The following is a 26,830-nucleotide window of genomic DNA, read 5'->3' as shown; positions in this document are numbered from 1 at the left end:
TAAAATAAGCAGAATTTTATGTGTGGTCTTGAGATTTTGCTATCATATGGTCTATGACTTTTCCAACAAGGCCTCAAAGTTTGGCTAACGCTGGGTCCTCATTAACTGAGCCTCAGGTCTAATCCACGGCATCAAAATGTGCTTTATCCTTAGAGTAGTATTGTCTTTTCATTGCAACTTTAAATCTTTGCATGATCTTTCTCAAGTTCCCGCTTCTCTTCGGGAATATCCATGAGTAGGATTTTGGTGTTAATTTCCTGACAGGGTCCACAGTGAGAGTGTTAACAGGGCGGCAGTCGTCTGTGCTCCTGCGATGTTGTTGTGTTGTGTGAGGGCCGGGGCCGTGGGGAGAGCCGGCGTCGAGTTCCCAGGCCCGGTCAGGCCATCGGGAACAACATGGCTCTGTGTGGAGTGTCTGTGCTTGTCATCAGTCTCGGGCTTCACTTGTGCCGTCAGTGTCACCACTACATTGTCACTTAGTGCCACCAGGCATGACATCCAATACAGCCATGCAGGAACACGGCCAATCAGGAACCTGTGGCTTTCACCTGTTGGCGCCGGTTCGAAAAGTGGCAGCACATCTAACCTGGAAACTTTGGAACCGATGATGTCATGGAGAACCATGACTTAACTCTTGAGAAATATGCTGTTGCAGTGAAATTCGTTTTAGTAGCTCTTAAGCGATAAGAGCTGCATTTCACATACCTGCATCGCAACCCTGAACCTTTCTAGACATCACCCGCAGGAGTAATGTGTGAACGCAAACGTCTGAATCAGTCGAACCAGACGTTAAATGGACTTTACCCTGCTAGCTTCCTATTGTAAAGTCTGTGTAATGTCCAATTGAGCCCGTGTGTGAATAGAGCATTGTCTGGAGAATTCACAGTAGGCGTGTTAGTGATGTTTCTATCGTTTCTACTGCACACCCCAGGTTTGTGTACAGCACTTATGAAAGGGCAACTCTGGACAATGTCTGGACCTAATTCTCTGGAAATTGTGTCAACGTGATAAGGGAAAACCGCTTAGATATTTGTGACGGGTGAGAAGAAGTAGACGACAGTAACTTTTGAATTCCTACTTTTCCCTGAGTGACTTGTTGTATGTGTAGGTGAAGAGAGGGTTGGTAATAGCTCAGCATGTGATATTATGAACATTTTACGTGGAATGCAACTGTTACAGTTATTTTTATTATCAATTAATCGGTTGATTCTCAAAATTTGTGAGATAATACCGGAAAGTTTCCATGAAAGGTTCCCCTAGTGAAAGATGATATCTTCAAATGTCTTGTTTTGGTCAGCCAACAGTCCAAATATCAAATATAATTCAATTTATAATGACATTAAACATATAATCGGCTAATCTTCACATTTCAAAAGCTGGAACCAAAAGAGACCGAGACGATTTATTGATTATCAAAACTTTAGCAAGTCACATTCTGTTGATCGTCTGATTCATTAAACCGCTAATCGTTTCAGCTGTTAAGTTATTTTATTTCGGCTGCTGCTCTTTAAAAAACACCCTCAACTGATTCAGACTTTCTGGTCTGCACATGTTTTTAAACCAGTGTCATAACTGTGGTCCCAAGAATAGTCCTTTACTCTTTGTTGGAGACTGGAGTAAAGGTGTGTGTGTGTGTGTGTGTGTGTGTGTGTGTGTGTATGTATATAAATATATATTACATTGACATATTAGTAGTTAAAAACCCTGACCCTTGCCATTCTCTTTCGTTCTCGGCTGACTAATCATTGTGTTTTCTGCCTGCTTCAATGATAAATGTGTATTATACTGCTGTGTCATTGCGACCAGTCCAATCTATGTGGTTTATAAGGGATATTGCATAATGATTGAACTCATTATATATTTTTAAAAACAAATGTTATAGTGATACTAGAGTACTGTACAACTGTATATTGAGTATGAGATATTGGGTATTGAGGATGGAAATTGAACTGGGCAGTGTTGTAAAGTTTGTGTGTCTTGGACAGAACAACGTTGTGACGTGATGTGTACGATAATTCAGAAAAAGGAGGTGTCGTGATCTACGAAAGATGTTATTGATGGAGAAGTTGATTAGGCTTCTCGTAAACAATAGATTGCTTCCTGTATGTTATTTGTATGGCTATTTAAAGCCAGGAAATGTATAGTTGATGCTGCTGTCTAAATTACATGAAGTATCTTTTTGGGAAGTTACACGATCAGCCTTTATTGAAGTCAGAGACAACATAAACGGCTCGGACAAGTGAGCTTCACTGCAGTTGTAGTTTTTTTTTATGCAGTAAATTTAGGATAGAATTCCCATTTAATTCTTAAAAATATGATTTACCTGCATTTTCACGAGAGTAAACCTTTGGAAGTCAACAACATCCCATGCTTAGGCTTTATCATCACAGCATCCATTTTTAAAAACTTTTTTCCTACAGCAGTTTGGACTAACAGAGGTTCCATGGAAAAAAGGCACGTACAACAAACGGTAGTCTATGCAAATGGAAACAAATGCCACTGCAGTCGCTACGCTAGCCACCCGACAGTGTGTGTCAGCTGAAGTGGAGCAAATTCAAATAAGCCCCAGCCCCTGTTTTGCACCATGTTAGCTTTCCCTCTATCAGAAATGTGAAAGCCTTCTCCGTGCTAAAACAAGCTGGTCACTGTAAAACACTGAACAGCACTGGAGACGTGTTGATGTTCTTCATATGCACTCCCAACAAACACACAAGGATTAGGTCCACAAGCGTTTATTCCTTGCTCGCAGATATGAGTTACAATCTGTTGTTACACGGCTGCTGGAGCTTCATACTTTGTCCGGCCCCACCCTTTGTGGAACTGATCTACTTTGTGGTGAGGTGCGGAGATACTGTACTGATGTACTGTTTAATCTCTAAACAGTAGCTAAGTTTGTGCGCACCAGCGACAGTGAGTGTGTAACTTCATTTAATGTTGTCTGATTTGAGTTTACGGGCCAACCTGGAATAGTGACTTTTCTGTTAGAGAACTTGACCTGATTTGTGCTTCTTCTTTTCTCCACCACAGCCGGGGAAGGCTAACTCGTCTATAGCACTCCCTCTTACTGAATTCTTCGTGTCCTAGAAGTTATTTTTCTTGCATTTGATTAGTTGAGGATATGTGATTGGTGGCATGGAGGGTTGTTCTGCTTTTTGCAGTTGCCCCCTCTCTCTTTTTCAGCTGTTTAACTGAGGGAGCCCATTAAAGTCACTGTGCTGGGTGATTGTTATCTAACACAGATATGAGATGGTGATTGTATCCCATGGAAGTCAAGTTTCTGTGCTGGTTGACTGCTACCTACCAGATATTATTTTCAAATGAGATGATGATGGTTTACAAGGGAGGTAGTTGGTTCTCTTCCTGGTGGCTTCAAAACTTTACACAAAAAAAAACAACAACCCCAGCACCCTGTCGCAAGTGAGGATCCAAACCATCCAAAGTCAAATCAGATTCAGGCCATTTTGTTCCCTGTGTCAGCCTGACCTATATGATTCAAGTGAAACACTCCCAACTTGATGAACATCGAGACTAAGGCTGGACTGAGAATCAGTCATCGCAGAGCCACCAGAGAATCGGCATCTCATGGCCGTGGACTCGAGCGGCGGTGAACAGGGGGGAAGAGCAGAGGAAAGAGTTAAAAAAGCTTGTGTTAAAGCAAATTCCCTTCTGGTCTCTTTCTGTGTTATCAGTTCCTCTGTAGGGCACTGCAGCACACACTGCATTTATTCAAAGGCCCAGTGTCACACGCCTCTGTGGAAAAGAGCCCTGAGGACCATACTCTGAGTTTTTTTTTTTTTCTGCTCTCCCTTCTCTGCCCCTTCCACCCTCTACCCCTCGTCCTCCCTCCATCGAGTCCCAGCGCTTGGTAGCTTTCGTTGGGCCCTTCTTTGTGTTTTTTGAGCCCGTTTGTGGTGTATAACTAATAGCAAAAGAATGTAATCAGCCTTGTTGAATCATATTGATGTTAGTTAAGGTGGTGGTTAAAGTTTGAATGTAACAGAAATGCAAGCAAATACAGGAAAGAAAGTAAATATGGCCTCATTTTTCTTTTTTCGTCAAGAGTTTGTCGCAGTAGGTAAAATGCTACGTTACACGAAGCTAAACCACGGCTGTTAACTTGAAAATAATGTTTGACCACCCTCCCAGATAACATGATGGCGTCATAGTGTTTAGGTTATTCCTGACTTATGCCTGAAGAGTGAGCCTATATTTATCTGTAACAAAAAAAAGTAAACAACTCTTCACATCTGTCTCTGTGTGAGACTTTCTCTGTGGACTGGATCAGTGGATTTCCTCCATGTTGAACTTAATCACCGGATCTGCCGAGAGGAGCTCTCCCGGAGCATGTGATCATTTATCAGGCTCCTTCTCCCTCTCTCGCTCTGGTTCGGGGCTATTTTCACCCTCTCCCCAGTCAGAGCGCAGAGCCAGTGCTGAGTGCAGAGAGTCATGTGGTGGTTCCAGGCGAGAGGAGGAGCCCATCTGAAAGACGTGCACAGAAGGCGACGGGGGATATTAGCCCAATCATCTTTGTTTGGGGCATACAGAGAGTCCTGGGAAATGTCTCAAAGTCATTGATAAGATGAGTTCCCCTCATAATGCTCCCCATTGTCCAGGAGCAGGAAGTCAGCTGAAGCACTGAGACTATGTATAGCCATTTACAGCATCAGGCTTATGGATGGATTTTGCACAGCAAAGGGTGCTGGCTATATTTATGTACTTATGTATTTTATTCTATAGAGTTATCTACATTTGATCACTGTTAGGCAATATCCTCCGAGTGTACCACCTTTGTTGCTTTAGCTTAGAGTTAGAGGAGAGAGCTTGTGACCAGAAAGTCATGAGTTTGATTTCAGGAACTGTTAGATAAACGTGTGTTGAGGAAGTGAACGAGAAACTCGGTTCACCTCCCTCTGCTTCTGAGGCTTACAAAAATCATTTTCAGTATCTGCTTTTTATTTTCTTGACTGAATTGATTAATCGTTTGTTATATAACACATCACAAAACAGTGAGAACATTTCTAGACTTACCTGGATTTCTCCGACTCACACATTTAATTTACCATAATGTAAAACAAAGGAGAAAAACATTAAATTCTCACATTTGAGAACGTGGAAGCATTAAATTTGTGGGCTTTTTATGACAAACTATTAATCACTCATCAAAAAAGATAAAAGCAAATTTCCTTTCAATCAGATAATCAGTTAATGGATTAATCTTTGCAGCTCCAGAGTAACTTATTACTGGAGTACTCTTATTACTGTATAAGTATGAAAAAAACTTTTCTTGCACTTTCTTTGGAAATATAAAATCAATATTTCTGCTTCAGTTTGGCAGGCTTTTGATGCAGATTAATCAATAGTGAAAATAATTGATAATTAAGGCCTAAATTAGAGGGATGTGATGTTTATGTTTACTCTTACAATCTTTTAGGTGTAATAATGTAATGTACGACCAAAAGGATCTCAGCTGTTGAGTAGTTTGTGCTTGGGGTTATGTCGATTTCCATAAAGTCATTTGTTTTTGTGACTTCCGTCATATTTAAAGAAATACTTCCACATTTTCAGGAGTACACAGAGTGATATCTGTTAGCGTAAAGCCTGGTAGCAGGGAGGAACAGCTAACCTGGCACCGTCCACAGTTGGAAAACAAAAATGCCTACTCATAATTTAAAAGCTCATTAGTCAGCACGTTATATATCTTACTTGTTTAATCCATACACACACACGCAGAAATGTAAAAACAATAATTTCAGGTTTTCCTGGCCAACTGTATTGAGCAAAGTATCCTGCAAAGGTTGCTGGATGGGGTCTGTCTAAGTGAGTGTACACTAGGCCAGAGTGTCTGTAGGCTGGATCGTACCAAACCTAACACACTCCAGGAAGCTGCACGCAGTTGTTGGTGCCCGGCACCTGTTTGTCTAGAATTCAAAATACAAGTTTTTCTGCTCCTGCTGGTGGTGGAGCTTGATCAAAACAAGGCCTTGGTCCCTGTTAACAACAGTAGAAGATGGTGGCTGTGCCGGGGCAGAAGTGCATATTTACTGTATGTAGCTGTAAAACAAGTGTTAGTGAGTTTGCAGGGGTCCAATTGATGTATATTTTGTCATCAGAGGGAATAATCCTAGCTATGGAAGTTGAATGTGTTCACCAGAGAAACTAATATCTACCATGTATGTACCATGGTTTCATTTTGCAGGTTATAGTTATGTGTGTTTGTTTGTTTCTTCATGATTTCTTTTCTCTTTTCCCCTCAGGAGTTCTTTGATCACGCAAAGAAGCTGTGGGATGACGAAGGAGTGAAGGCCTGCTTTGAGAGGTCCAATGAGTACCAGCTCATCGACTGCGCACAATAGTGAGTCAAAACTTGAAAATATAATTTTTTTCTTGCTGCGACTTTGAGCTTTGCAAAAAAGACTGTTCACGAAAAGAGGTTCAAAAAAAGATTTGCTCTCGAGCACATGCTTTGCTGTATGTACTCAGGTATGTGAAGCTATAAGGTACCGTGAGGAGGAGAAGTGAGCCGGTTTAACTTTCACAGCCTTTCCAACTATTGTCACGCTGCTCCGTCTGTTGTGTCACGTTTGAGGTGAAAGCTGCGCAGCGTGTGCTGGTGTCGTTGCCATACGTGAATATGGTCGAGATGTATTTACTCTGGGTGTGGCAAGGCAAGCAGCCGTTGTATAATGGAAATGTGGTCTCAGACTTTTGGACCCCACTGTATATCTTCTCACGTCTGCATGTTTGACAATTCACCATGGCGATATGCAAAGCCTGCGCCGGCCTGTATTAGTTTTATCCAACTGTAGAGTTCAGTGGATTATTATTGATAATGTTTTTGACTGTAAAGCTGCTGCAGTTTTTATTATTTCACTGTTGAGGGATGGAAAAATCAACCTGTGGAGTTAACAGGCAGAAATTTCAGTGTCTCTTTGGACAAAAGCAATGTGGGTCAAGTTCTCTTCTTTTTTTTTTTTTTATGCAATCGTACTTTTGATACTGTAGTTATGAAATTCTGATAGCTGCTGTGTGGCAAGGTTGATGCCCCAGATTGTTTGGAAGGCGCCTACAGTACCTTGGGCCACCGTGGGGAGCTGGTTGTAGACAGCAGAGGGCCCCTCTGTTGTCGGTAAAAGGAAGTTTGGATATGCAAAGTGATTCACTGATTTCAGTGCTCTCCTTCTGCTTCCTCTCTGACTCACCTCTGGATTCACATGTAAATATGAGGACATGCACACGGTGCAGACTCTGGAGTGCAGTCCACTGAAAGTTGTCCCCTCCCCATCCCAAAGGTTGTCTCCTTTTATCGCAGAGGGTTTCGGTCAAAGGCCCACTTTATCAGTGATTGGGGATATTGTCTTGTTGTCAGCGATCTGTGAGCCTGTGTTACATGGGCGTAGACTTGTGTTTCTTTATTTTTAAAGATGGTATAGCACGTAGACAAACAACGCGTCTTTCCTGAATGTCTTTCCGTTCCTTGGACATAAATTTGACTTTAGGTCAAGTCTTCCCTGGTTGCTCTGCCTGATAGCAGCTTCCATAGAAAGGGGAGAGATAGTCAGGAGTCAGGTGATGGTTGGAGAGTCACATGAATCTGTAAGGTGGAGCTGTTACAGTCCAGGGCCTGTGTTTGTCTTTTCTGCTCTGTCTGCGTTTGTGTGCACTGCGACTGCACAATATCTCAAAGAGCATCTTGTGTGTGTGTGTGCGTGTTTTTTATTTTTAAGTTAATATCCCAGTATCATAATGACACCACACAGAGCGGTTTAACAAACATCTGTAAACACACTGGTCTTTTGAATGCTGAATTCATAAACCATATTCTCTATTAGTAACTGACACCACAGGGGCTTGTCTGAAGCCCTGAAAATATAGTTGTCCTGTGACATGAGTAAACATCAACCGAGTGAAATGAAGACAGTGAAGAGAATACATTATTTAGATCGAGCGCTGCAGGTTTATATGTGACTTTTCTTCCGTTGGAGTGTGTGCGTTGGTTTTGAAACTGGTCGCTATAGTTTTTGCTCTTATGTTGTAACAAGATGCATTTTCTCCTTCTCAATCCAAAGAGAATTTGAGATGCTGAGCTTTGTGGGGTGAGAATCCAGCGGATGGAGGCTTGTCCTTCTATCTTGCCCTTTATTATATCATCCAATCATCTCCTGTCTAACTGTTATATTGCTGCTCCTGATTGGTTGGTGAGCCATCATACGTTTTGGACAACAAATCATCATTTTAGTTGATCAAGTTTACTTAACAAATATACAAAACTTTGTGTGTCTTGAGTGGCAGTTCAGTTGTTGGATATTTGTGTTTTGTTGCTCAGGTGATCTTGTCAGTAAAGTGTATATATATATATATATATATATATATATATATGTGATTTGTTTGAGAATGAAAGTGAATGAAAATGACTCTTTCAAAAGCTTTCAGTTATACGGAAAAATACTCTTTAGATCAGGAATGTTCAGTTTTCACATTTGCAATTTGCAGCAGCTCTCACTCTTCTGTAAAAACATCACAATATACCTCTTTTGTCAGGATCATGGGTTTGATCGAAGTCTGGTATTTGTCTGACGACATGGCCTCTCACTTACTTCCTCTCTCCGTTTTAACCTCTGTGTGAACTCCTCTGATGGAGGGCATTCAGAGATACTCTGTCCTACATGGCAGCAGACCTGTCGGTGTGAACTTCACACACACACCTACACACACACATGCACACACATACACACCATCTATTGTTATTATGATCACTTAACTACACTTAACTTTGTCAGCCACTATCCTGTGCAACAGTGGCAGATGACCTCTGCAGCCAACTGGTTTCAGGGGAAAGGAGCACAGCTCATAAGTTAGGATTCCGGCAGGATTTAACTCATATTTTGGTGAATGGTCTGTTATGTTATTTCGGCTTTTCTTGTGTGTTCAGACAATTAGATTCTGAAAAGTTCCGATTTTGTCCCCTCTTCCTCTTATCTACCGATGTTCAGTTCAGGAAGTTGTAATTTCACGTTTTATTTTTGTTCTTCACACCTGCTGACTCTTCATACGGTCTGTGATCAGAGTGTTTTCAGTCATACTTGAAAGTAAATTGTAGAGGAAGTTGGTTTACATGTTGCTTGTGGGAGAAACAGATTGGCAGGCAGCAAGCTAACATGCTAACGCTCGAGGACGGTGTCATGAACTCCCTGTCAGAGCACAGGGGAAGATATATATGTAGTGTTTATATTTTGTGAAGGCACATTATATACCTCTGCCGTTTCATCCCTGTTGTCCTTCACAGACCTTGCTCCCCTGGCAGAGTTTTTTTCCAGCGCCAGGCGACCCATTGGACAGAGGCACAGGAAATAGGCCTGGGCCGATGGCGGGTGCTTGTTATGCCAAAGAGCATGTCCATATCGATGCATTTGGAATCCTGTCACCCATTGATCTGCCCTCTGCATTGCACATTTATACGTTTTAAGAGCACAGATATGTGTCTGCCAGTTGATTGATTACAAGCTATTTTCGGCTGCAGTGGGCTGGTTCCATTGCAACGCTTTGGATGGACATTTTTTCACACGCAAATCTGAACCTCTCACTTTTTTCTCTTTTGTGTGTGAGTGCTTGTTTGCAGTCCCGCAGCAAATATGAGAATTCATGACACAGTTCATGCACTGAGGTATTCCTAACTGTAGTCGGATGATTACTGTCCAGTGTTAGATGATGTTTGGGCTGTGATGAATCTCTGTGTGTTGTTGTGTGCGCAGTGGCTGGGATGTCTGGTTACAGCAGCAGGGACTGGGGCTGAGCAGAGCTGCCCTGGATGGAGCTGCTGCTGGAGCTGGAGTCTGTGAATGTAACTGGAGAAATGAGGCTATGAAGAGTGATACAGCAATAGAGTTTATTTCCTGCACTAAGAATGAGGCCTGGGACAGAGGTAGAGCTGATGCTGGGTTAGGAATCGAGAGTGTAACGACTGGAGTTTGCTTAAGATGCAGAAATTTGTTTCAAATTCTTTTACCTCTAAAATATTCAGTGTTAAACCATAGCCTTATTTTGATCGAGTACGACGGATTATTTAAAAAACATCATATTTTTTCCCAAAGGCTCAGTGCATTGTGCAGTATGAAAAAAAGGACACTGATGAGGAATATTTAATTTGCCAGCTTGTGATTGAATTTAACCTGATTTACTGAAATAGAATGATAAGAATGTAAAACTTAATTTAGTGTTCATTATAGCTGAAACATTTTTTTGACTAGTTAATAAGGTGTATGAAAAAAAACAACCTGAAACTATTTAGATAATGATTTAAATTTTTGGAGACAATTAAAGACGTGAGCTTTTCACTATTTTCTGACACTCATAGTCCAAATGATATAACATATTATCAAGAAAACAAGTGGTAGGTTAGTTGATAATAAAAGAAAGTTGTTAGTTAAAGCCTTACTTGCGTTACCCAATCGTTACCCATACTTTTTATGTCCTTGTCTTTTCAAACAAATTGATCATGCGGCTGTGTTTCACTTAACTGAAACTTCCTAGTTATTAATTGCCAAAGTCCCATCAAGAATGGACCTTGATCACGTCTCTCGACACCATGCTCACACACAATGAAAAAATGCCAGCCAGTATGAAGGGATGCAGATTGTCACGTATGAATGCAAAACACACACATGCAATATATACATATAGAATAAATCCAGGAACACAGGTTTTATCTTGAGGGAAAGTGTTGGTCTTTAAGTGTGGTTTGGAAAAGTCACAAATGTTATTGACACAGAAAACTCTTTTGCGCTTATTCAATACCTTAAGTTAAGTACAGGCAGTCCAGAATGTGTTGTAAAGCTACTTTTTGTTCTTTCATTATCATTTATTTGCAAATTATTTTATCAATTCATGGTTTAGGTGAAAAAAGGTCAGATAATAGTGAAATTATTCTCAGTGAAGTCGTCTTCTGCTGTTCTCTGGACTTTAAACATTTAACCTTAAAATGATTTGCTGCTATGAGGAATGAAACTCTCAGCCTCACAAATGTTTGAATTCACAAGCAGCTGTATAGATGAGGGATAAGTGTTGTGTGGATGGCCCAGGACGGAGAGGCACAGCTGGGACGGGACCAGTCTCCAGCAGTCCTGGAGATAGGGCTGGGTTGTTGATAGACATATATCTAAGACTGGTTCTTGGCCTAGGCTGGGGCTGGGGTGTAGTGCTGGTCACGGGACTCTGTCACCAGCCTGGGGGCCACTGACACAGTCATCTGGGGCAGTAAAGTTCTAAGAATGGCCGGCATTGTCAGCCAGCCCAGGCCCCTGAAGGGCCTACAGAAACAGAGGGGCTACGCTTCACAAACAGTGGCTCTCCTCAATAAGGAGCCTCTTCTGTTCACGGAAGAGCCCGAGAGAGCGATATTTATACACTGGCTGCATGTCACCACTGCTTTTTTTTATGTCCCCAGTAAGTTGCCCGATTTCTTCATGTTTTAGCTGATTTGATGTACAAACAGCACCAGGGGATAAGGCTGAGCTCTGGGTGTCTCTTAACATGTCTCAACTGATCTGCGTGTTTATATTTCAATGTGATAACTTTTTTTTTTTTTTTTCCAGATTGGTTATCAAGTTATTTTTAATGCATGAGAAATGGATTTTCCACTGGGATGTTTGTCTCACTGCAGCCAGAGCACCGTTTGAAATTGTGTTAAACCTTTATGGACTGTATTGTTTTATCCACTTCAGGGCTGAAGTCACTATTTGAATTTATGCATTTAAACAGTATGAAGCTGAAAGTGTGTTAGACGATCACATTCTGTACTGATTACGTTAATGTTAAGTCTGTATCTGAAAGACAGTGATGGACTAGTATGTATTAGAGGGATTCTGGATAATTAACTTTGGTCTAAAGAGGAAAATGCTGCAAATATTACAGATGAACACATAACTATCAAAATGCAAAGCAGTCAGTAACAATGCGTCCTTAGTTCAGATTCAACCCCTCAAAAGATTATGAAACAGCACTTATTTTATTTTGAAAAGTGCTTTTGAATGTAAATTTATTGTTTATACGTAAGTTTCTTACATTCATGTCATGTAGTTTAGTGCTTTATCCACTTACAGTAAACAAACTCTTGAAAAGGCTTAAATGGTTTTCAGCTCAGTTTATCTGTTTCCTCTTCAAGAACAGAATAAATGGTGTTGACTCGAACGTTTACTGTTGCTGAATTCAAATCATAATTATAACTAAACTAATCGTAAAAAAATAAACACTTTATTCATAAAAAGAATCATAAAAGGAAAGATTAACAAAAACCTTTGTGTCACTTGCTAAAATCAGATGACCCTGCTGTCAGCTGACTGAGAAATAATCAAAGGGGGCACTATGGGTGTGTGTGTGTGTGTGTGTGTGTGTGTGTGTGTGTGTGTGTGTGTGTGTGTGTGTGTGTGTGTGTGTGTGTGTGTGTGTGTGTGTGTGTGTGTGTGTGTGTGTGTGTGTGTGTGTGTGTGTGTGTGTGTGTGTGTGTAGTTTTGTGTGAGTGTGTAGTTGTGTGTTTGTGTGCGTGATTTCCAAGGAAGAGGAAGGAGTGGTTTTGAGCTGAACTGTAGAATCTGATCTACTGGAAGCTCAGTTTGACTCCATCTTCACAAACCACTGTCCTTAAGGTTGTTAGAGCCCCCTGTGGGACTGACTCTCTCTCTCTCTCCCCCTCTCTCTCTCTCTCTCCCACTATCCCTCTTTCTCTCTCTCTCTCTCTCTCTCTCTCTCTTTTTCTCCCTCTCTCTGTCTATTCAGTCCTCTCTTGAGGCCAGAAAGCGACAGCATAGAGGATGTTGCAGAACACATGAGAACACATGTCTTTCCCTATATGAAGTCTTTTCCAAACTGTGTGTGTGTGTGTGTGGGGCAGCATCATTTAAACATTTAACATCTTCACATTCAACAGTAAGGGCCACAGATTTAGTGTTACTGTAAGCGTTAATGGCTGTTTCTGTCCATTAGCTAAGTGTTTTAACGTGCTCTGCTGGGTGTTGTGGAAGTTGTAGACGCTGTGTGTGTGTGTGTGTGTGTGTGTGTGTGTGTGTGTGTGTGTGTGTGTGTGTGTGTGTGTGTGTGTGTGTGTGTGTGTGTGTGTGTGTGTGTGTGTGTGTGTGTGTGTGTGTGTGTGTGTGTGTGTGTGTGTGTGTGTGTGTGTGTGTGTTCAAGCTATCGGCCTGACCTGGTGCATTTGGAAATGGTTAAGAGAGCCTAAAGCTGCTCAGCATAGCATGCTACATGTCACAAGATTAGCTACACTGCCAGTGTGTTTTTATTTTGTTTCCAGAGACCAGAGGCTCTGACAGACTGTATTCTGTTTCGTCAGTAAGTTGGATCACATTGGAAAGACCGCACTGCTCTATAGAACAAGATATGCATCTTGAAGAGTGTATATCTTGTGTAAATCTCTATTGAAACGCATGAGGAAAAAAAACAAACGTTGGTCAACATGTCAAAATAGCGTGATGTTCGGATTGTTAGGTTTGTGATTATAGGTTTGTGTTAATTGTTAGTTTTGTCTCTCTGTTCTTAAAACGTGAACAGTGTTGCAGAGGAAAATGGGAATTTATGTCCCACTTAAAGAAGGAGAATTGTAGCTATAAATAGATTTTTATTTTTGGGTTAAAATGTGCGTCCATTTTAAAGGACAGACAGAGACACAGAGTGAGGCTGGTGAATGGCGGATATCTGCGAGTCTGTTAGTGTGTGCTGACTACACACACACACGCACATACACACATGCACATACCTTTCTCTCTATCTCTCACACACACACACACACACATGAACACACGCACACCCTGCTGTTGACCAGGAGTGTAAAGGCACAGACTGCTGGAGGACAGCAGTGGCGCTGCAGGTTTCTTGCGGAGAGATTGTGGAATGGTCGTCCATAGACCCCCTCCTCTCTCTCTCTCTCTCTCTCTCTCTCTCTCTCTCTCTCTCACGCTCTCTCTCTCACTCTCTCCATCGAGGCTCCCCCACTCCCCCTGTCGCTCCCTTTTCTCCCCCTCCCCTTCCACCACCACCCCCCACCCCCCTTAGAGCTTATGTAAACTAGCTGTGGAGCCAGGGCAAGCTATTTTTAGCAACAGTACTGCAGAGCAGAAACGGAGGGTCACGTGTGCGCAGCCGAATCAAAGGGAGTATCCCGGCAATGCGCTGTAAACAAAGGGAAGGTCAGTAGCAGAAGGTGAGACACAAAACGCCTCTGTGTTGGTTTTGTGTATGTGTATGTGTGTGTGTGAGAAAAGGGAAAGAGAGGGAGTGAGTGAATATACACACACACACTGCCTCACCATACCTTCTCTTCTCTTAATGCCCTGACATAAACAAATCATGGCGAGTGTATTAATGCCCCCATATTCTTTCCTGCTAACTCTGACACACACACACACACACACACACACACACACACACACACACACACACACACACACACACACACACACACACACACACACACACACACAGCTCAACCATCTCTTCCACTGTTAGAGACAGTGGGGGAGCTGGATTGATCAAAGCAGGGTATGACACACGAGGAGACATTTTGCTGTCTAATCATGACAGGGGCTCCCAGCTCCTCACTCTCTCCTGCCTGTCAGAGCGAGCAGCCGCAGACTGGGAGTCATGCAAACCCCCCCCCCAAAAAGCACATGACCATGTGTGCTTAGCATTAACGTTAGCATGTTTTGTTTTGTATCACATTTGATGTCAAACCCTCCTGGTGCCTGCTCAGAGTTCGGCCTGCCTGTGTTTACACTGTATGCTCAGGTTGTGAAGCCTGTAGGCCCGGCTAGCAGCGAGGCTAACGGCTAGCAGCGTCCAGCCACACCCAGGCAAAAAGGTCTCCCTCCACCTCAGCCACTAGTCAAACAAACCTCAACTTTCACCTCCTCTGGAATGTGGTCGGAGGGAGGCATGTAGATATTTATAGAAATGGTTTATTTTTTATTTTTCTGTCACTGGTTTGTTTCCTCAGACGGATTGAGCTGCTGCCTGTTTCATCAGGCTAGGTTGAAGGAGGTAGCTCGGAGGCTAAATTAAGTAAACATCCGGCTCCAGCACAAACGCTTTTGGTTGGATGATTTATTGTTGTAGGCGTTCTTAACCTGGGATTCTGGAGCATCTCCATACTGATAACCGCTGAGTAAATACTGGTCCGTATCAATCTTAAAGTGTCCTGACAAGATAATATGCGATGTCAGGGGCGTATCTGGTTCCTCTTTGTATGCCTTTGTGGTTCCTCACAGTGATACTGTACTGTACTCAAAATCAATATTTATTTAGAAATTTAATTCCCGTCCACACTTTGTGTTTTTACAGCTGCTACAGGTTAAACAAAGGCGTAATGTTTATATGCTGCTTTGTGCATATTAGTAATTATATTTATTTAGTAATGTGTCTTCCTGTTTCTGCTGCAGCATAAACACTGGAAACTTCAGCAAAACCCTTAAAGTCTTATGATTCTCTGGATTTGTTTTGACCGTTTGTTCCAGGGGGTTCACGTGGATGTAAGTAATGTTGACTGTGTACAGTGATTTTAGCTTTGTACTTTTCATGTGGCTCTGTTAAGCTTTTTATCTTTTGTCTGTGACAATCCTAACTTAACTTCCTTATCAAAACAAGCCCATTAAATGATTGGTTGAGTTACAGAGAATTAGTGTGTAACTATTTTGGAAACTGAACAATCATCCAAGTAGTTTCACCGAAAGAAAATATGTCTTTATTGTGAGTATAACATACTTTCAACCAAACACAGCTTTTGGTGAGCAGCCAAACTCTCTTACGTTGTCAGCTGGTTCTGTTTATACCTGTAGTTTTACCAGTGTCACTTTGTGGGGCGCACGGTGCGATCACTCGCCTCAGGACACACTACAGCACTTAGTTCATCAGTGTACAGTGACAAACAATAACCTTAGTTGTAGTTTTTTTTTAAAATATTGAAATGAATGGGCTAAAATTATAATATGAATTTTCATAATGCCTAAACAATCCTTCCATCACAAAAGACCGGCCACAGTTTATATACAGTGCTGTCACCTTTTGCTTTCATCGGGATTAGACACACACCAGACACACGAGCAGTTAGAGGATTTTAAACGGGACCTATGTCATATATAATATTACAGTGTCAGTCTTTGAACTGCGGTGAGGTGGCGCTCTCAGCTCAGCTTGTTCTCCTGTCGGCATCTTATGTTCTCCATCCAGCGTACAGATAAAAAAATGGAGCAGGTTTACTAAACAGTTGCTTGAGTAACATTTAACGAGAACAACATTAGCGTTTACATTTCTTGACTGCAGCCGTTTTTAGTGCATTTCTCATACATATGCTATCATTAACCGGGGCATTTATAGAAAACAAATGTTATACATGATTGTGATTAAGAAACCCGATCCCCTGTTATGTCTCACAATGAGCAGGTAATGGGTGAGAGGTTTACCAGACACAGATGTCCTGCTGTAATCTTCGTTTGCTGCCCACTCTGATATTGCTGATCAGATCGAACATTTACAGATGGATTTGAGAAGTCGCCGTTCCCCAATAATCATGCTCTGTTTCTCAATTGTAGTTTTACAGTTTAGTTTCAGAACCCTCACACTGGAGGTAAAGCGCCTTCAGGTAATATATGCTATGATTGGGACTATACAAATGAAAATGAATCGAATGGAATTGGATGAGGTGGGGCTCACAAACACTGGGTGCGCCAGCATAGTAGCATTGGCTCGACTGCATTGTTGTGGTATTTTTAATTGCACAATGTGGCTTTATTCAGTTTCTTTTTGTGTAATTATGGGCTGCTTTACACTGGGCTTTGCAACGAGGGAGGCGTGTCGAGCAGGTAGTGTTTTTATTTTTTTTTACTGAACAGTCCAGTATGTTCAGAAAGTAGCGATGACAGCAAATCAACCACAGCAAAGGGTTTGGTGCGATAGACTGTGCACATCTTGGAGCGGTGTACGCGTGGAGTGCAATCAGCAGAGTTGTGCACCAGCTTAGGGTAGAGTAGTATTATTTTTTACAATGAACCACTGGAATAATCTGCAGTACCCGTGTCGTCCTCTGACCCTGAACTCACCTGCTCGTAGTCAAAGTAATGACACTGTACTCTGAGTAATCTGTTCAGATATCCCACTAATCACCAACACATCAAATCACTTCAAATCCATTTCCCCTGATCTGCTGCCATCACAGACACGACCGAGTGGACTAATTTGGTAATTTGTACAGACTAGCTGCTTCCCAGTACATTAAAAGCTGCTGTGAGGTTTGTGCCCATCTCACAGGACGGCTATTGACTGCTCTGGGACTTGTAGCATCCTTATCAATTATCCCCAGCGTTCAGCTCTCAACTCATATAACCCTGTGCGTCTTATTCATCACAACTGACACTGTGTGTGCCAGGTTGGGACAAGGACTCACTAACTTTGTGTGTCTCTCCAAACGCTACACACAACACACTATAGTACTCTCTTTGCTGAAAATCAGACTTATTTTTGGGGCTTGTGCTCAAAAACGGCGACACTCTCCTAAATAATCTGTCTTCATGGGCCTAAATTCTGCTGTTCCCCGCAATCGAACGCATACACACAGACGGTGACACACATACGATGTGGAGGCCAGCACAGAGCATGGTGCTGCTTTGTGTTCATGTATGGGAGAGTCTGGGAATGGAAGGATACGAGTGCAGCCTGGCTTAGGAAGAGACGGGGGGGATAGAGAGAGGGAGAGAGGGAGAGGGAGAGAGAGGGAGAGGGAGAGAGAGGGAGAGAGAGAGAGAGAGAGAGGAGTGGTATGGACTGACTGGGGTTGCCATGGGAACCCAGCTGCTAAAAGCAGGCAGGGTCAGTGAGGAAGAGAGGCTGTATGCAGCAGGAGCGAATGGATGCCACCTGGAGGCTGGTTTGTAAACTACACAAACATCACACAGGCCTGCACAGCTACAAACTACATCCACAAAATCTACAAGTTTAAAATCTTCAACTTAAATGAAATTAACTCATTTTTATTGGGAATTCTGTCCTCTTGTGTTACTGGTTTCTAATCACCTGCCAGTTCATCCTGCACAGCTTGATTCAGACTTATGCAATGTGCACTGACACTGACTTCACTGACTGATATTAGTTGCTGCTTATTGAGCTTGTATTAGGGGGAAAAGAGCAAAAGCTCATTTTCACTCGGCCACAGGTTGATTTCCTAGTGGAATAACTAATTTGACACGGAGGCGGTTGTTTGCGGGCGAGAGAATAGAAACCTGCTCGATATTGTTTATTTGGCTATTTTTACTTGGGTTTTCTATTTTTGGCACGGACTAATTCAGTAGGTGACGATAGTATATCGATGTCTGGCTTAAATTTTTTTTTAGAGAAACCCATAAGTCTCTTCCGCTGTGAGAACTGAGCGAGGCTCGGGCCCCACTGTGGCTCAAACACTGATTTTGGGGACCGGGTCTATTCTAAGCAGAGGTAATGTAATGGTAAACGTCGACACTGAACAGAGACAAAAGGGCACGATGATGTATTTAACATTTTTATACAACACCTTTCAAAACCATGACTTGATGCGGCCCTGGAAGGCGAATTGGCGGCCTTGAGATAAAGCAGGCACTTTTGTTTACACAAGATTTGGTTTGACTTTCAGGAGTGTCTCCATTCTCGCTCCTATATTTAGGAAGTACCCACTGAGCCGTTGATGGATTTGTCTAGTTTCAGATCCATCTTCCAAACTGCACAGTGTTCCTGTTTGGATGGATGAGTTGAACCCTGGGCTCAGATCTTTCCACCAGGTGACCAGGATCCTTCACAGCTCCACCTTCACTGTGTTGGCGCTGCACATGCCTGTGCGTGCTCCGACCAGCTCGATGCCTCCGACGTTGTGTGTTATGTGATGAGCTTTTGTTGTGCGGCTGGTTTTTTGTTTTCGGAGACTGGGTGTGTTGTTGGAGAAGACAGATGAACTACAAAGGAAAAGTTTTCAAGCTGACATATTAGATTAGAGATGATTCAAGTAGAGTTGAAATGCTTTGTCGGATAATTGATTCATTGGCAAAGTTTGGGTATTTTTTTACAAGACAAAATCTCCGATATGAAGATAAGATATTTATCTCTTTTTTTATATTTTAGTAAATTCAAAATCTCAGACTGTTGGTCACCTTTGATTCTAGGAAATTATAATTATTATTATTTCATAAGCAGAATGACGAATAGATGAATTTAAGGACAAACTGACTGATCATGAAAGTTGTTAGTTGGAGCTCCAGGCTCACGATTTAAAAACGTGACGCTCTGTTTGTTTTGTGTCTTATTTGCTTAGTGTCATGTTTAGTGTCGAGCCGTCGCTTGTGTGACTGTCATGTTTCTTCTTTTGCACATCTAGGACATCATTTGTTTGTCAAACAGTGTGGTCGCCTCAGTGATGCCATTTACCGTCAATTTACCATAAATGAACTTTGAGTCAGTGTAGGTGGTGCTTGTTCCTTTTTTTTTAACCCAGCGAGGGTAACAACTGCTGTTTATTCCAAATAAATATCATGATTCCTCACTGTAAGTGGTATTCTTTGTTTGTGGCAAAATAATATAAAACACAACTGAGTTCCAGTAGATGTATGATAGAAAAAAATACATGTACCCCTATAAATGGAAAGGTTTAAATAAAGTTTTGGCCGTGCGATGCTGCCGTGTCCAGCAGCGAGTTCCAAAGCGCTGTCACCCGTCAGTTGGAGACTGAAGTGAAAGTCCATTACGCTGGCCTGAGCGGCTCAAAATATGGAAACTATTGATTGGATCCTCTGCCCTGCTAATTAAAGATGGTCCACTATTTGTAAAAAGTCAACCCAATTATCAAATGAGCACATGAGGCTGGGTGCTGCTGGTTGGTGTGAAGGTTGACTGACTGTCGGAGGGGGACGTTTTTCCAGCTTTGCTTCAGCGTTGTTGCATCTTTTCACTGGCTCTACTTTTTTTTTTTTTTACATGTTCATGAGTGGAACTTTGTTTTTAGACACATTCTGACTTGGCACAAAATTTGTATCTTTTAATTAAACTGTTGCAGTCCTATTTTATAAGTTTGTATTTACGCTCGCTTTGCTTATTTGTATGTTGTGGTCCAGAAGTGACAGAATGGCACAAGAGCTTGTATCAAGCTATGAAGCACTTTCATTTTTTATTTTTTATTTTACCATCATCCCCACCAACACCACCGCCACCACCATTTTCCCTCTACCTCCTTTTTTCTGCTCAATGGGCAGCAACATGTGACCTGAACCACGAGGGTCCTGAGGCCTGAGGCCCCCCCACACTCTCCTGAGCCGTCTCTCGACATGTATTCACGCTTGTGTCTGTGTTTTTACGGAAAGATGAGGCCAACAACACAGACAGACCAGGCCAAGTCAAGTGATACTGTCCACAACAAAGCCTATACATAGCAACACAGCCTGACCCGCAGGACGAGTACAATGTGTTTTGGCTAAATACAGAGACGGCCCAGCCCCACTGACAGAGGCAGAGACGAGATAGTTGTGGAATAGTAGAAGGCGGCTCGATAAAAAGGGAAATTGCAGTTGGATTCATGTTGTTTGATGGTCGGAAACAGACTTTAAAGTGGGAAAAAAACAAAGAGAAATCACTACATATAAAAGAAATTATAATTTTCGACTGACCACAACGATCTGCGAGCAGTTGTGTCCGGAAACTGAAGGAACCAACACAAACTGCAGGTTTCTCTGGACCTGAACGCCGTTTGTTTACTTTATAGCTTTCAACAAGAACAGAAAAGTCACTCAAAACTGCACCTAACCCTCCTGGTCAGACATTATCTGGACGTCCACTTGCTAATCAATGTTATCTTTTACCTCCTTTTTCCTTGTTCTGCTTTTTTTTTTTTTTTCCTCTTTCTTTTTTCCTCGCTGGGTACAAGGACTATATTTGGCTCTGCGGTGCTCAACCAATAGTACTTCTGTCACATGGCAGTCACAAAGCGCTCAGTAATTATAACCTAGCTAGGTTTCTGCAAGGAAGGCTTGCTAAAAATACCCCCACATTGTTGCAGTGATGGGGCAAAAGCTGGAGGTTCCTGAGGTTTGGTCGTATGTTTGTGTGTGTGAATACGTCTGTGTGTGTGTGTGTTTGTGCTCAGGCGAGATGAGCGCATGTGATTCTCTATACCACGTCTCTTCAAATGCAGTCTGATCGGTTTGTGTTCGTCTTGGTTTCCACAGAAGCACTAATTGAAAGAAATAGATGCAGTTAATTGTGTGATTTGCTTTGACCCAGCTTGTTGTGTGACTGTGAAGTTACCACATCCCTGCGTGTTGCTGGGTGGATTTCAGATTTAGATTTAGATCCCACCAAAACTCACTTTCTATGTTTTACAAAGCAAAGAAACAAAAGTTGACATCAGCACCTATTTAGATAATTCATTAAACATTTGCTATTATTTTTTGTTTCAAGCTACGAAGCTCACAGTTCCCAGTCCACGTGTTTGATTCCCAGTTGCGAGAATCTGTTATAAGTTTGGAGTTTAATGGCCGTAGGATTTTAGGGATGATCAAAGTAGAGCTGAAATGGTTAGTTTGATAATTGATTGATAATAAGCTAAAGAGGGAAATGCCGCAACTAATTATTAAATTCATCATTGATTATTCTGTGGTTTCTTTTTTGATAAATCGTTTAATCTATGAAATGTCAAAACATTTTAAGTTTTGTTTTTATCACGTCCAAAGATCCCTCAACATTCTGCTATTATTAGAGCATATTATTTAACAAAAAAGATGACATAAACAAATAATTAATCATCAAAATCAAGCTCTAATCAAACTATCGCAGATCTAAATCTAATAAAATCCTCGGTAAGGAACAAGACGAGCAATATCTCGTATTAAAAATTTGTTTATGTGTGTATTTTTTTAAACTTTTCTCTAATCTTTCCTCCTTTCTTGCGACGTATTGTTTTATTTGTCTTCTGGTGTCTTTAAAATGATTAACAAGCAGAAGAAATCCATTAAACCGCTCACAACTTACTGCATAAGATCACGGTACCAAATAATACAAACATGTGTTCCTCAGAATATTGTTTTCCTAAGACGGCCTGTTTTTAACCTTCAGTTTTCAGTGTTTACGGTCTGTAGAGAGTTTAGCATTTAGATCCGTCAGTTCAGTCTTGCAGCTTGACCAGAAAGTAACCACTGTTGGAAGGTCGGGGTGTAAATCAGTGGGATTGTGGCCTCCGCAGCCTGAAAGAAAAGCATTGTGGGGATTTTACACACTAGATGCGACCTCTGATCAGCCTGTGGAGATTACCTGGCACATGTATCTCAGCTGGTTAATAAATACATAGTGTTCTGTGCACTAAAATAATAAAAAAGCCATTTTTAGATCTCACTTAAGGCGGTTGTAATATTTGTTTCCGTGTACTCGACGTTTTAAAGAGTCAACAGTTTAATAAAAGTGAGTAAATAGATGATATTTACTTTTGCTTTTGATATTAGAGCGAATATAGACGGCTCATTTTGCATGTAGTCACAACTTCTCTGTCTGTACTGTATGTTGTGTCTGTTGATACAGTTGAACCACGTCCTGCACATGAACATGAACTCTGTGAGAAAGTGGAGTGCTCTCTCAGGAATAGCCTTACTTCTCCTTTTGTGTGGACTATGCGAGGCAGAAATAAAATCGCTGCGATGGAAACATTGTTGTCAGAGCACATGAGCGCTGTCTCTGTTACCTAATGGTTCATAATGGAGCATTCATTCTCCGCCATTTAATTCTAGATGGGTGTGTTAGGTGTGCTACTTTTTTAAGGGCTGAATTGGGCATGAACCGAGGACTGAAACGTACAGAAACCCAAACCCTGACCACTAATCTTTAGTGCGTCAGGTTTCTTGTATGCTGCAGTCATGTTGGGAGTCTTGTGGGATCCTGAAGCCACAGACGGTTGTTTGAGAAATGAGGGACGGTGAGATACAGTCAGCTGTTTGGTTCTTTGTACCAGAGCCACTAACTGGGAACTAGAGGCCGGCCGATATGGATTTGAGGGACCGATGCTGATATTTGGGATTAAAATATTATTGAAACCGAAGATGCATTTATCAAACTCTTAATATGAAGAAAAGTAATTGAGGCTTGATATGTTACAGTTTACCATAAAAAGTTTATATGAATAACTATGAATAAAACGAAAACACAAATGCAACCAGATTTAATATTGAATTCAATAAAAATTAATGCATACAATTTAAAAATGAATGCACATTATTGTTGCAGTGTTTATTATGTGAAATTAAAGTTTTCAAGCTCATATCGGCTGATTTTTATAGACCAACCGATAAAATGAGCTTTTATTTGCCCCTGTATGTGACTTTAAAGACTTTTTGGATGTTGTACATTTCCATTTGATCTTTGCAAACTAATTCGTAACAGTCATTTTCACTGGGATTTTTGCTTTTGGCCCCAGTTTGTTTTTATACACTGTTGACCCCAAAGGTTAGTAACAGATTTAGACTAAAGATGTAAATTGTGCTTAAGAGACCTATTCAAAGGACTCTTTTATTGATGTTTATACAATCTTTGGTTTAGATATATGCATCCGGGCCCTGGTGCTGTCCTTGTTGGGGTGTGTTCATGGTGAGATCCAGACCATCCAGGGGCCTGAGTGATGTGTGTCCCCAGCCTCAGTGTCCTGAGTCTGCTTGCTGCTCTGCAGAGAGGCCGAGCTGCTGCTGCTGCTGCTGCTGCACATGCTCTCTCTGTAGTGAAGAGAGGCAACAGCAAGCTGTCCAACCTCCACAATAACCGCCTTATGTAATCACTCTGGCTAGAGACAGACAAAAATAGCTCAGACTGAGCAGGCCTGCCCTCTTGTGGTAACCATCCGCCTTAACAGCGGCCTGTCGAGCCTGACAGGGAGTCAGACATGGCGGCTGCCTCTTGCAGGATTCACTGTAGATCACATGAACTGAACAACAGAGGGATTTCAGATTCGAAGAATTGCAATATAGAATTGGAATGTTCATATAAATGGATTCATTTGTTTTCAGATTGGTTTATTGTGAAAGCGGCTTCATGTTTTCCTGAGAGAAGCTTAGGGTTTGGTTCTGTCTATCGTGGAATCCCCCTTTACGGAGAATACTGTCATGTGTTTCCTAGTTTTCTGATGTGGTGACATTGTTTTTTTTATCCGGTATAATCCTAATTAACTTTGTTTTCCTCACAGGCTTTTGAAAAAGAAAAAACCTGAGAGCTAAATCTGAGTCTGCTCTGTTTCTCTCTTCACAGTTTCCTGGACAGAATCGACTCTGTAAGACAGAGCGACTACACACCAACGGACCAGGTGAGTCCTCCTGTTCCTCTGGTTTTTAAAGACATTTGCTTTAATAGCCTTCAAAATCCTGCTTTTTGTAATTGTTCGCAACTGATCTGGATTTCTCCTCTGCTTTAAATGTCTTACAGGACCTGTTACGCTGCAGAGTGTTAACTTCAGGGATTTTTGAAACGAGGTTCCAAGTAGACAAAGTGAACTTTCAGTAAGTCCTTGCTCAGCTTTTTACTGGGACATTACTTAAACACTCGGTTTATTCATCCTTTATTGTGCAAAGAAATGCTGACGACCAACTTGTTTACTGCTTTGAACTTTCCAAAATCTCCCGATCCACAGAAACAGGGGTCAATCCAAATATCTGCAAAATCCTTAAAAGAGTTTGAAAAGCCTGAGGCAGTAACGCTATTTATACAATGTCCGTATGGGATTTTTATCAAAAAGTACTATTGTACCAGGCTTCACTGTATAGTTCATGTGTTGGCTTTAAATAGATCAGCTGTCAGTTATTTTTTAAATCCTTCCATTCATCTATCCATTCATTTTTTTTTTGCTGCCCGTCAAGGATCCTGCTGATGTTCAATGATGAATGAATGATATCTATTGGAGATAATTGTTATAAACAGCCAGGAATCACTGACAAAATGAAATATAGGTTATTAAATTAATGCACCTTAATTATTTGAGCTTAACATCTGTACTGGTTATCAATAATATATATATATTTTTAAATAAAACACCTCTTGGGTGCTTCTGAAGTATCATGCATTTGTATCCTGCAACAGTAACTTGTCCTTGAACAAAACACTGAAGCCCAACTTTCTCTGCGGCTGGAAACTGAGGTGGAAAAGAACGTCATCTGTCACAGTTTTGGGGAAAAGGAACCGAAGAATACGAGTCAGGGGTAAAGCGTCATAACTTAGAGGAAAATAAAAATAAGGATACAGTAATCCAAGAGGCAAACAAAGTACAAAGGTTCAGGCAATCAAAAAAACCAAAAAACAACAAAGAACAAATGTTCAGAGAATCAAAAAAGGTCAAAAATACGATCAGGTTCAAAACGAGCAGAAAAAGAACGAGCGCTGGAAAATTGGGGCACAGAAACAACCAGGCAATTTTGTTGTGTTGTTGTCTGCAGCAGTTCAGTGACAATAGAGATTCTTTATTGTTACGTAGCCTCACTCTCCTCTGCCTTCCCCAGTGCTGGCGTGGAGGGCTGCACACTGACCTCCAGCACACGGCGTCTGGGCGGGAGTCCGTGCTTGTTCCCCCTCGAAGGGGCAGTCGCTCACAGCAAGAAAGTTCCTGGTTTGATTGGTTCCTGAGTCTCTAAGTTCTCCCTGTTTCTGTGTGGGGTTTCTCCCACAGTCCAAAGACATGCTGGTTGGGGTTGTAGGTTAATAGGAAACGCTAAATTGACCGAAGGTGTGAATGTGAGAGTAAGTTGTTATTTTAGTTGTGATACGCTGGAGACCTGTCCAGGTTGTACCCCGCCCCTCGCCCAATGTCAGCTGGGATCGGCTCCAGCTCCCCCATGACCCTCAAAAGGAAAAGCAGTATAGATAATGGATGGATGGAGTGAATGATGAAATGCGGAACAGGTGAACAGTTAGTGAGGAGGAGGAACAGGTCATTTTAGTGACCGTAAAAAGCAGAGTCTGAAATGACAGCAGAATAAGACCATGCACGAAACAAACATCTGGAACCGAATGGAAGAAAAGGATGAAAGATCAGACTGAAACTAAATTGAAGGACCTGGAATATGATTTGAATCGTCTGCGGTCGACGAGTCTGGTTTCTGAGCCAACTGCAAACCTACTGACCAGTGGCTGCAGTTCTGAGAGCTGCTGATAAAGGTTAGAGTAAATGTTCCGTAACTGCTTCGATGATGTCAGATGAGATGACCCATTTCCACAGTCGCAGACACAACAGACTTATTCTACCATCTGAAACGAGTCTTTGTATCAAATTATATCATCCCCCCAATGATTGATAAAAAAGCTCTGGGACACGACTTCCTTTTGGGCGAGCGTTCTACATCGTTCAGCTGTGATGACTTCCAAACCTCCAGCCAGGGTCACGCAGGGTACCGGGTCCGTGCGGATAATGCCGTTCTTTATATTATTTATTCATTCCTTCATTATTCATGTTCCCCCCGACTGGTCCCATGAAGATCCAGAATCTCTTCTTCTCCAACTAGACCTGAGGTCAGGAGCAGATTTAGCTCCGGACAGAAAACAGATCTTTTGTGGCGATCTAAATCAAAACGTGTATTTATACCAACAGTGATTCAAATTGAAAGGAAGTGGTGTGTGGATGTGCTGCAGCCCGGCCGCCACCGACGACAGTACAACGTGTACCTGGCGTCCTCAGGCCCGTCCCAGTGGAGATATGAACTGTGTGACCACAAGAGGGCAGCGTTGGGTGTGTTGTTGTGTCTGACCCAGTATTCTGTCTCCTTCGCAGCATGTTCGATGTTGGGGGCCAGAGAGATGAGAGGAG

General features: G+C 41.9%; 1 protein-coding gene across 3 annotated transcripts in view; it reads left to right on the top strand.

Annotated features, from left to right (window-relative positions):
• gnal (guanine nucleotide binding protein (G protein), alpha activating activity polypeptide, olfactory type) overlaps positions 1 to 26,830 on the top strand; it is a 45,424-nt gene that overhangs the window by 14,232 nt on the left and 4,362 nt on the right. For 2 of the 3 annotated variants that reach the window (XM_035169855.2, XM_035169856.2), the window contains exons 5-8: positions 6,258 to 6,355; positions 24,289 to 24,343; positions 24,463 to 24,536; positions 26,795 to 26,830. The exon at positions 26,795 to 26,830 is cut by the window's right edge and continues 23 nt beyond it. In XM_035169855.2, the coding sequence (XP_035025746.1) occupies positions 6,258 to 6,355; positions 24,289 to 24,343; positions 24,463 to 24,536; positions 26,795 to 26,830 (263 nt within the window). Of the gene's footprint in view, positions 1 to 6,257; positions 6,356 to 14,112; positions 14,207 to 24,288; positions 24,344 to 24,462; positions 24,537 to 26,794 lie in introns of those variants that run through there. The other variant, XM_035169857.2, reaches the window with a different exon arrangement.

This window comes from Hippoglossus stenolepis, chromosome 11, assembly GCF_022539355.2.
Source record: "Hippoglossus stenolepis isolate QCI-W04-F060 chromosome 11, HSTE1.2, whole genome shotgun sequence".
Classification (NCBI taxonomy): Eukaryota; Metazoa; Chordata; class Actinopteri; order Pleuronectiformes; family Pleuronectidae; genus Hippoglossus; species Hippoglossus stenolepis.
Note: the sequence above shows the minus strand (reverse complement) of the source record. Positions and strands in the feature narration are given on the sequence as shown.